The sequence below is a fragment of the Raphanus sativus genome, chromosome 2 (genome assembly GCF_000801105.2).
Source record: "Raphanus sativus cultivar WK10039 chromosome 2, ASM80110v3, whole genome shotgun sequence".
NCBI classification, from domain to species: Eukaryota; Viridiplantae; Streptophyta; class Magnoliopsida; order Brassicales; family Brassicaceae; genus Raphanus; species Raphanus sativus.
In genome coordinates this window covers 4,414,572-4,426,337 of record NC_079512.1, presented here as the reverse complement: position 1 = coordinate 4,426,337, position 11,766 = coordinate 4,414,572, and the positions used below count along the sequence as shown (strand labels likewise).

General features: G+C 33.6%; 2 protein-coding genes across 3 annotated transcripts; both read left to right on the top strand.

Annotated features, from left to right (window-relative positions):
- Positions 1-1,574: 1,574 nt before the first annotated feature.
- On the top strand, positions 1,575-4,280 carry LOC108824785 (protein DETOXIFICATION 14). Of its 2 annotated transcripts, XM_018598174.2 has the most exons (8): positions 1,575-1,717; positions 1,784-2,104; positions 2,257-2,801; positions 2,892-2,978; positions 3,227-3,283; positions 3,378-3,616; positions 3,686-3,891; positions 4,028-4,280. In XM_018598174.2, exons 2-8 carry the CDS (start codon positions 1,862-1,864, stop codon positions 4,097-4,099), a joined length of 1,449 nt encoding a protein of 482 aa, XP_018453676.2. In that variant the 5' UTR covers positions 1,575-1,717; positions 1,784-1,861; the 3' UTR covers positions 4,100-4,280. The 2 variants fall into 2 exon arrangements, with proteins under 2 accessions (XP_018453676.2, XP_056851395.1); XM_056995415.1 differs by lacking the exon at positions 1,575-1,717 and having other exon boundaries at positions 1,761-2,104.
- Positions 4,281-7,854: 3,574 nt separating this feature from the next.
- On the top strand, positions 7,855-10,405 carry LOC108824788 (protein DETOXIFICATION 14). Its single transcript, XM_018598179.2, has 7 exons — positions 7,855-8,224; positions 8,397-8,941; positions 9,031-9,117; positions 9,345-9,401; positions 9,491-9,729; positions 9,797-10,002; positions 10,152-10,405. Exons 1-7 carry the CDS (start codon positions 7,982-7,984, stop codon positions 10,221-10,223), a joined length of 1,449 nt encoding a protein of 482 aa, XP_018453681.2. The 5' UTR covers positions 7,855-7,981; the 3' UTR covers positions 10,224-10,405.
- Positions 10,406-11,766: the final 1,361 nt, after the last annotated feature.

Below are 11,766 nucleotides of genomic sequence, written 5' to 3'. Positions count from 1 at the left end.
AACATCTTTGACGGAAACGATAAAAAGTGAGGAAACGTATTGTATTGAGTGTGGGCTATAGAAAAGCAAACGAAATCTTCTTATGCGATTGATTATGAATTTGAAAATGGGTCGTTCGCAACTTCGCATGATATAAAAACGTTGAAAAGTTTTTGTTCATATAATTTAGTGCCTTGAAGAAAAAGAAACAACCATATATTGCAAAATACTACAATCAACACTGAAACTATCTTTTAACCAATAAAAAAAAATGCTTGAACCATATAAATCGGATTAAGAAAATTTTGTTTCCACTACGACCAATTTGCTGCTTAAACGTCGTCTAGAACCATGCTCTTTTTTTCTTCCACTAAACACATTTTATACTCTAAACCAAACCAAATTTCAACTGAACCAAGTATCAACCGAGCTAAACAAAAATGACTTTAAGTTGTAAGTACTAAAACGAGAGTAGCATAACCAAATGACAGCAAACTACGAAAAATGTTCACCCGTAGTTTGAAAATGTTATATGGTTTACATATATATAAAGCTAATCGAAGACTACACAATTTTGTCTTTTTTTTTGGAACACAATAGATAAGCAAGAGGGGGGAGTTGCACATTTCTTGTTTTTGTAAACCTATTTGTATGTAGATACGCATATTTGTGCATTAGAAAACTTTAAAACAAGGAAGGAATCAAAAGGCCGACTAATTTGTCGCCACCATTAAATACAAACATTGCATTTATGTACTAATGGTCTCACTAAACTAATTTATAATTCCTCTTTCCTCTGTTTTATAATAAGTGTCTTCCTAACATTTTTTTTTGTTACACTAAACATATCACTTTACAATTTCAATGCAAATTATATTTACTTTCAGCTGAAAATTAATTTTAAACTGCATTGATTTTATAAATAATTTTCTTTATCTCAAATACTATTGGTTAGAGAAATGTAATTAATTACAACTTACATATATTTTCGTCATTTTTTTAATATGTATGAAAAATATCAAAGTGACATTTTTTCAGAAATGGAGTATGTTTTTGCATCTTTTAATCCATATATGTGTTAGCTATACATATTTACTTCTGGGGTAAAATTTAAAATACTGTACTATAAAAAAAAACTGTCATTAGTATGGATTTTTGTGTGTGTTTATTTCCTAATCTGTTTGTAGAGAAGCCTGCGTAGTGAAAACGTTTTTTCCTTATTTTTTAAAGAGGAGTAGAAGAATCATAATACGGCAGGCGGCTAAATTCCAAAAAGAAATACTTTGAAATGATATTAGATTGGACAGATCATACATCTTTGAAGAAAACAAGAAGAAGAGTGAGGAAGCACATTGAGTGGGCTATAAAAAAGCAAACTAAATCTTCTCTTGTATCGTTGATTATGAATTTGAAAATGGGTGGTTCACAACTTCACATGATGTAAAAGCATGAAGAGTTTTTGTTTTTATTCCTTGCCTTGAAGAGGAAGAAACAATCATACATATTACAAATACTATAACCAACACTGAAACTAACTTTTTTAACCAATCAAAGAACTTTATATTCTGTTCCTACTCTTTTAACAAATTACAATATGTATTGGTAATTTCATTACAAACTTTCACCAATGGTTGATCTCAGATGCGTTTTTGAATTCGGCATCATAATGGCCCAATTAGATGAATGACAGAAAACACATGCATTGGGACTAAGTGAGACGCTGCTGCATCTTGAAGAGGTATAGAATCATAACACGACACTCCGCTAACTTCCACAAATATAAATAACTAATACTACTATACAGTACAAAAGTAGGGAGACTTTATTAATATTCCCAACAAATCTCGAAGTCTCCGGAGAAACAGCAGAGAAGTCAGGAAAGATGGACACGGCGGAAAAGGCTTTACTCGCCGGAGGAGAAGAAGAACAACTCAACACGAGAGATGGGTTTCTCCGGGAGATGAAGAGGCTCAGTTACATAGCAGGTCCCATGATTGCAGTGAACTCTTCCATGTACTTTCTTCAAGTCATATCGATCATGATGGTTGGTCATCTAGGTGAGATTTACCTCTCAAGCACTGCCATCGCCGTTTCTTTCTGCAGCGTCACCGGCTTTAGCCTCGTCGTATGATCTTTTTCTCTATCTTCTCTTTTCTTGAAAAACTATGCCATTAATCTTCTGGAGCTTTAGATAATTTTAGTAAAAAATTTAATAATTTTTTAAAATTTAATGATCTATATTTATGTGAAATATTTTTTAAAAAAAATTGTATACAGTTTGGATTGGCTAGTGCATTGGAGACTTTATGTGGTCAAGCTAATGGAGCTAAGCAGTTCGAGAAGCTTGGAGAACATACTTACACCGGGATCTTCTCTCTGTTCATTGTCTCTATCCCTTTGTCTGTTCTCTGGAGTTACATGGGTGAGATACTTTCTTTCATCGGACAAGACCCTCTTGTTTCTCAAGAAGCAGGGAAGTTCGCCACTCGGCTCGTACCAGCTCTCTTTGCTTACGCAACACTCCAGCCGCTTGTTAGGTTTTTCCAAGCGCAGAGTTTGGTTTTGCCTTTGATTATGAGCTCAATGTCAGCTCTGTGTTGCCATGTTGTTCTCTGCTGGAGCTTGGTTTTCAAGTTTGGGCTTGGAAGCTTAGGTGCAGCTATTGCCATCAGTGTTTCTTACTGGCTAAACGCGACTGTGCTTGGATTGTATATGACGTTTTCTTCTAGCTGTAGCAAGACCCGTGGGAGGATCTCCATGAGTGTTTTTAAAGGAATGAGGGAGTTTTTCCGGTTTGGTATCCCATCTGCTTCTATGATCTGGTATGAACAAACCCTCTTTGTTCCTTTTTCTTTTTTGGTTTTGGTCACAGTGTAATGATCATATTATTGTGTGTTATGGTGCTGTTTTAGCCTTGAGTGGTGGTCATTCGAGTTTCTTGTCATGCTCTCTGGGATTCTACCAAATCCAAAGCTAGAAACCTCTGTTCTCTCAGTGTGGTATGTTCCTTATCTTCTGAACATGTTCTAAGATTTTATAGACCAAAAGCAACTTAGTAAGAATTTTGATAAATATATATATTTTTAATTAATTTAGGAGCATGTGTTTATTTATATTAGTTCTTAAAAAAAAATTGGAGATCAAAGACCAATGTTTCACTTCTCTGTGCCTACGACCCCGGCTCTGCTTGTATTTTGGAATCAAATATCATCATATAAACTCACTTGCATGCTTCCTTGTTTAACAGTCTATCAACAATCTCCTCCTTGTACCAAATACCAGAGAGTCTAGGCGCAGCAGCAAGGTTTTTTCTCTTTTTTTTTCGATTTAACAAGAAAAGGAGTTATCTAAAAACCATCTGATCACATCTGTCTTTTTTTTTTTGGTGTTGTTTGCAGTACAAGAGTTGCAAACGAATTAGGAGCTGGAAACCCTAAAAAAGCTCGAATGGCGGTTTACACGGTGATGATTATAACAGGAGTAGAATCACTAATGGTGAGTGCAATAGTCTTTGCTGCAAGAAACGTATTTGGTTACCTATTCAGCTCTGAAACCGAAGTTGTGGATTATGTGAGAACAATGGCTCCTCTAGTTTCTTTATCAGTCATATTCGATGCTCTTCACGCAGTTCTTTCAGGTTAGATTCTGTTACTGTTAAAGTCATTAACAAAGAGGCTAGTTTAATGAATGTTAAGAATTGAAACAGGTGTGGCTAGAGGATCAGGGAGGCAAGATATTGGAGCATATGTAAACCTAGCTGCATACTATCTCTTTGGAATACCAACTGCTATTGTATTAGGTTTTAGGTTTAAAATGAGAGGAAGAGGGCTCTGGATCGGGATTACAGTTGGGTCTTGTTTACAAGCTGTGTTGCTTGGTCTTATCGTCAGCCTCACCAACTGGAAACATCAGGTTAGTAAATTACAGAAAGTTATGTCCTTTGCTATATTGGTTTCATACAATTAATAGCAAAATGAATAGTCAATTTGAGAGAGTAAGTGAAAGTGATGTCTATTTAATATTCCTATGAATCATGTGGGGATTGCAGGCGAGAAAGGCAAGAGAAAGACTGATGGGTGAAGAGTTTGGAGATGACGAACATGTAGACTTGATCAGTTAAAATCAAATGACCTTTTCGATCAGTTTCTCATTTAATGTTGCGATTTTATTTTCAGTGTTGTTGTTTTCTATAATAGTAATGAGGAACTGCATGTGCGTATTCATGTACGTACGTGCACGTGAGTTTGGCCTCATTTTTTTCTTTTCCTTATCAAAGGTTAATAATCATTAATCGAACAATATTGATTTTTCCTACAATGAATGAAGATACTCAAGAGCAGTGAATCAATGTCAAGAAAGGAGCTATGTTTACAAAGCGTTTGAACCATTTTCATAGACAGGATACAAGTGTATTCAATCAGACCATGCATTCTGGTCTTTCTAATCAATCTCAGAGGTGCTTTTCCAGAGAGCAGTGTTAGCCTTAAAGCATTCCAAACCCAATCTGCCATGCTATATCTCCATTTTTCATTTTACCTTTGGCCTCAAGGTATTGTAACTCATACCACAATGAAGAAGAACATGTGTTTCAATACTAGAGGTGTCAACGGGCAGGCCGTCCTTGGGCTTGGCCAGTCTAATTAATTTTGGGCTAGCTATAGACACATTCAATTAATAAACGGTTAACAAAACAGACTACAGCTAGACACAAGGATGTCAATACACTTCGTATCTATCTTGTGCTTCAAGAAAAGATCTTCAACAACAGCGAAGATGATCTCATGAGTTTCTTCTCTAGCAACCATATAGTGTCTTGAAGAAGAAGAAACAACCATATATTGCAAATACTATAATCATCACTGAAACTATTTTTTAACCAATCAAAGAACTTTATATCTTGTTTCTACTCTTTTAAAAATGTTTATTGGTAATTTCATTACAAACTTTCACCAATGGTTGATCTCAGATGCGGTTTCTTAATTCGGCATCATAACCTAATTAGATGAATGACAGAGAACACATGCATTGGTGACTAAGTGGCGCAGCATATGAACGAGATAATCAGCTCAATCTAGGTATTCAAAAAACCACGCTAGCAGAGAACAGTTTCGCTCAATTAAGGGATTCCAAAATCTATGCTTGATACCGGCTTTTTGTGTCAATGAATTTAATCAAATCAATAACAAGGAACAGGAGAAGCTCTCTCTTTTATTAAACGTCAAAAACTAATCCATTAATTGACAACCTCAGAGAAGGCTATTTATAAGCCATACCTAAATATGTTTTAGATATTTTGTATATATGTTTTTAATTGGTTTTCAAGTCCTTATCGAGTTTTTCTAGTCATTTTCGAGCCACTATAGGTCTTGAATTGCATTGGATGAGAGATGAACCAGCTGGAATAAAAGATGCAGAAAATAGTGCAGTTTGGTGATTTGCACGCAGAACAGTCTAATGACTGTTTCCGATCAAGCGGAGCAACCGAATGCTTGTTTCAGCGGCATAGATTATTAAGAAAATTACAAGATATCTCGGGATTTGCCCTAATTATCCTATTTTTCTCTCTTGGCAGCCAGTAACTTTGATATATCTTCTTTTTCTGTTTGTCTATGATATACTACGCTATTTTACAGAGAGAAACCAGACTCTAAAGCTTTTCATATTGTGATTTTGATACTTTGTAAAGGGAGAAAGCTTCATCTTTCTCACCATAGAGAAGATTATCCTGAACCCTCTCTTTGTTTTTGTTACTATTATGCATTACTATTCAGTATTGATGCTTGTGTTTTCTTGTGTCATGGCTGAGTAGTCGGCTAGCTTGTCTAGGGTTCTAGGGTGTTGATTTCGTGAGCTAAACATAGATAAGTGAATCACTCGATTGTATTCATGCATAACCATTCTTACTGCTTGCATTAAACTGGCCGCTTAATGTTAGGTCATAGGTTTAACCTGTTTATTAACCGTGTAATAGGTTGCTAGATCTGTTTTGAATGAGCATTGCATCCCTAATCAGCAAAAGTAGATATTAGGGTATTTTGTGAACCTATCGGACCTGATCTCTATGCTTGCTGTCGCATCTTGATCCAAACGAGAGTTTAGGTTCAAGATCGATCAGCATAGGGAGTAGTACCACGACAGTGGGCTGTTCTACTTGAGTGATCCGAGATCTGGACATGTTCTTATTAGCGCTTGAATAATTGTTCAGCTCACAAGTATTAGCACCCGATGAAATAACTCTAGACTGGCTTCTTTTTAAATTGCATACTTTAATTAATCTTGTTACTTATTTTTCACGTTACCAAATCAATCAAAACCCCATATTGGCTTAGCTTAATATCGATTCTATAAAGATAAAGTATAAACTGGTCCTCTGGATTGAATCTTAGTACTACAATCAAAAATGTTTGCTTGCAGTAGGAAATACACAATTTTAGTGTATCAAGTTTTGGCGCCGTTGCGACGGGGACCAAATTCTTACTTTTATTTTTCGCTTATTTATTTAGTCTAAAACCTCTAACTTGCTTTACCCTTTTTGTTGCATCTAATGTTTCATGTACATGACCAGTAGACATACTCGGAGCAACGCACAAGGACCCTTAGTTACTCTCAGCAACCAGGAGCTCGTAAGGTTAGAAAGACAGAACAGTCAACAGTCAAGGTCTACCAACACCACCATGGGTAATCACAGCCATCAGGATGATCTTGTTGCAGCAATGCAACTGATGCAACAGCAAATACAGCAGACCATCCAAACTCAGCAAGCAGCTGTGAAACAAGATGCTCTACTCGCTGTGCAGCAGCAGGAACATGCAGCGCAAAAAAACCTTCTAAATTATTTATTGTAGTATTTTATTTTTCACATATTTATTTGACTATAATATCTTTTAATTACAGCAAAATATTATATAATATTTTATATAATATGATTTCTACATACAATCACACAATTTTTGTAAGATGGTTATTTTGAGTAGATATTAGAAGAAATAAAATAACAATAAACATATTTTGATATGTGTTCTTGAGCTTCCAAAATGTATTAGTTACTTATGTATGTAACTTCGTATTGCTCTTTGTTTCATTTTATGATATTTTTATTAAAAAATCGACGATAAATATTATGAAAATACATGCACATTTAAATGATAATAAATTAATTTGATTTTAATTAATTATAATAAAATTTACAAATGTAAATTATAGGATGACTCAAAACATATTTACAAATGAAAATAAAATATTAAAGAACTGTTATACAATTTAGTTCTTTGTAAAATTTATATATGCATGATACTGTAGAGTATTATCATTATATTAATTTATGTAATTTAGAATCATTTACTTTAAATTTTTATTTCATTCTAAGCATAATATATCTTAAGTTATACATAATCTTTCTCAAATATATTTACATATCTAAGACACCAACCAACATAAATGCAAATAAGACTATAAAAAGTATTATCGTTGAATTGACTATAAAAGCAACAAAACCGATTAAATATAACATATCTAAAATCATATGTCTAATTAAAATAATATAATATTATTAATATGTTTTAAATTAAAAGTAGATCAAATTTGATTATTAAAAAATATTTACTTTTAAAAATTTATGTCCGTGCATGAGCACGGGAAAATCACATAGGCATGTTATAAATTAAAATTTCATAATATCATTTAAATCATAAAACGATTTAAAATATTTTCATAATAAATAATATTAAATAATATTATTACATATATATATTTTCATAAATAAATAATATTAAATAAGGAAATCCTAAATTGAAGACAACTTCACGACATAAGACTCGCTGCATCAATAAGTGAGACGCTGCTGTACTATCTCGAAGTGGTATAGAATTATAACACGACACTCCGCCAACTTTCACAAATGTAAATAACTACTACTACTACTAGTGTACAAAGTAGGGAGACTTTATTAATATTCACACTCAAATCTCGCAGTCTCCGGAGAAGCAGCACCGAAGTCAGGAAAATGGATACGGCGGAGAAGGGTCTGCTCACCGGAGGAGAAGAAGAACAAGTCAACAAAAGAGATGGGGTTTTCTCGGAGACTAGGAGGCTCACTTACATAGCAGGTCCTATGGTTGCAGTGAACTTCTCCATGGACTTTCTTCAAGTCATATCCATCATGATGGTTGGTCATCTCGGTGAGCTTTACCTCTCAAGCACTGCCATCGCCGTTTCTTTCTGCAGCGTCACCGGCTTTAACCTCGTCGTATGATCATCGATCTCTTTCTTTTCTTGAAAAACTATGCCATTAATTACGACCCTAAGATTTTGGAGCTATAGTAAAAAAATTAGTAAACATTTTAATGAAAAGAAAATTTAAATAAATTTAAAGATCTATATTTATGTAAACCTTTTAATTTTTTTTTGTTTGCTTACAGTTTGGATTGGCTAGTGCGTTGGAGACTTCATGTGGTCAAGCTAATGGAGCTAAGCAGTTCGAGAAGCTTGGAGAACATACTTACACAGGGATCTTCTCTCTCTTCATTGTCTCTATCCCTTTGTCTGTTCTCTGGAGTTACATGGGTGAGATACTCTCTTTCATTGGACAAGATCCTCTTGTTTCTCAAGAAGCAGGAAAGTTCGCCACTAGGCTCATACCAGCTCTCTTTGCATACGCTACATTACAACCGCTTGTTCGGTTTTTCCAAGCGCAGAGTCTGGTTTTGCCTTTGATTATGAGCTCAGTGTCTGCTCTGTGTTGCCATGTTGTTCTCTGCTGGAGCTTGGTGTTCAAGTTTGGGCTTGGAAGCTTAGGTGCAGCTACTGCCATCAGTGTTTCTTACTGGCTTAACGCGACTGTGCTTGGATTGTATATGACGTTTTCTTCTAGCTGTAGCAAGACTCGTGGGAAGATCTCCATGAGTGTGTTTAAAGGAATGAGAGAGTTTTTCCGGTTTGGTATCCCATCTGCATCTATGATTTGGTATGAACAACCTCTTTGTTTCTTTTTCTTTTTGGTTTTGTTCGCAGATCAATGATCATATTTTTTTGGGTCTTATGGTGTTGAATTAGCCTTGAGTGGTGGTCATCCGAGTTTCTTGTCTTGGTCTCTGGGTTGTTACCAAATCCGAGGCTAGAAACCTCTGTTCTCTCTGTGTGGTATGTTCCTTATCTTCTAAAGACTTATGTTGGTCCTAAGATCTTGGAGGCCGAAAATGACAATTTTTTTTTATCAATTTGGAAGCATATGCTTATTTATATTAATTCATATAAAATTGGGGGCTTAAGACCAATGTTTCATTTCGCTATGCCCATCACCAGCTTTTCTCGTATTTTGGAATGAATATCTTCATATAAACTCACTTGCTTGCTTTCTTTTTCAACAGTATATTAACAGTCTCCTCCTTGTACCAAATACCAGAGAGTCTAGGCGCAGCAGCAAGGTTCTTTCTTCGATTTAACAAGAAAATGAGAGATATCTAAAAACCATCTGATCACATTTGTCTCTATCTTTTTTTTTGGTTGCTTGCAGTACAAGAGTTGCAAACGAACTAGGAGCTGGAAAACAGAAAAGGGCTCGAATGGCGGTTTACACAGTGATGGTTATGACAGGAGTAGAATCACTAATGGTGAGTGCAATATTCTTTGCTTCAAGGAACGTATTTGGTTACCTATTCAGCTCTGAAACCGAAGTTGTGGATTATGTAAGGACAATGGCTCCTCTAGTTTCTTTATCAGTCATAGTCGATGCCCTCCACGCAGTTCTTTCAGGTTAAATCTGTTCCTAAATATTGAAGTCATTGACTAACTTAGAGACTAACTTAATGAAATGAAACAGGTGTAGTTAGAGGATCAGGGAGGCAAGATCTTGGTGCATATGTTAACCTAGCTGCATATTATCTTTTTGGAATACCATCCGCTGTTGTGTTAGGATTTAGGTTTAAAATGAGAGGAAGAGGACTCTGGATTGGTATTACAGTTGGGTCTTGTGTACAAGCTGTTCTTCTCGGTTTTATTGTCACCTTCACCAACTGGAAACAACAGGTTAGTAAATCACTGCAAGTGATACGTCTTTTGATATGTTGGTTTAATACATTTAATGATTGTGAAAGTACAACCATGATACGTCTTTTGATATGTTGAGTGAAAGTGATGTATATTTAATATTCCTATTAAACATGTGGGAATTGTAGGCAAGGAAGGCAAGAGAAAGAGTGATGGGTGATGAGTTTGAAGACGACGAACATGTAGAGATCATCAGTTAAAATCAAAAGAGTTATTCGATCATTTTATCATTTAATGTTGTGTTTTATTTCAGAATATAGTAGTGGGAAGGATTAGAATGTGCACACATATCCACGTTCACATGAGTTATTGCATCTACTTTCTTTCCCATACACATGAACATAATGTTCTTTTTTTGCTATCAAAGATTTTTTTTAATCAATAGGTAGAAATCTATACTATATAAAAGTTGAGAGTGTCCACATAATATTTAAGATTACCAATCAAATTATGATACATCATTATTTTCCATAATTTTTTTTAAAATGTCAATATTTCCAAAAAACTGTTTCTTTCAAAATAAAATACAAATCAATATCGAATAAGACAAACTAACAAAAGTAAAAAAAAATATACATATACTAACTTAATATATATAATAATTTCGAATTTCAACAACAAATAGTTAAGAATATAATAATTAATATGATTAATTCATCATTATATATAAAAGTAAAACAAAATTAGTATTATATGTAATTAAACTAAAATAAGTATTAACATTTTACAAGTTATTTAGAAATGTTAATTTTTATAGTAAAATAGAAAATCAAAAGCCAAATAGAGGGAAGGAGGGAGGGAGAGAGAGAAATAGAGGGAAGGAGGGAGGGAGGGAGGGAGGGAGAGAGAGAGGATCTGTAGGTGTCGCACTCTCGCTGTCACTATATCTCATCGCCTGTAAGTTGATTATCGGCGTAGAAACTTGTATTCCTTTCGAATTGTGATTAGAACTTCTTTGCACCAATCCATAAACCCTTTTTCTTGTCTCGCATCATCTCTTAGTTGTTTCCCGAGTTTTGCTTGTTTTTAGCGTTATGTCGTATCCACTGCCTCTAAATTCCATTTAAATTGTGACTATAGAACTTGTTCGAATTATGATTAGATTCTCTTGTCTCGTATCATCTGATCTCTTGACTAAGTTGATACATGAACTAAATACTTGAAAATTAAATATAAAATTTTAATTAACAAAAGAATAAACTATTCAAATAAATCAAATTAAAAAATACTAATGTATGTAAAAATAAATTAAATTAAACACAAAAATATAAATTGAAAAATTTAAAAAATATCTTAAAATTTTGATTTCTATTGACACTAACTTACTTAAAATTTAACATAAAAAGAGTTTAATAAGAAAAAAACAAAATTATGTCCACTATTGTTTTACCTATATGCTATTAAAAATATATATATATAATTTTAAAATAAAAAAATATGCCAAATTATCATAATAGTTTGGTATTTTTATAAATCTTACAACTTATAAAAAATAAATCTGTGATAATAAAATTTAAAAAATATTAATTAAGATAAACAAAAAGAGAAATTAACTAACTTGATTTATATATGCTAACTCCTTCAAAAATTAAAATCAATAAAATTGATAAATTCTATGTTAAAGTATGTCAAGATATACAAATAGCTTATGCATCAAAATAAAATATATGATTAAACTGAAATTAGATGGTTTACAATAAATTTACAAAAAAATAAATAAAGGTAAAAGTAATCCACTTGTGT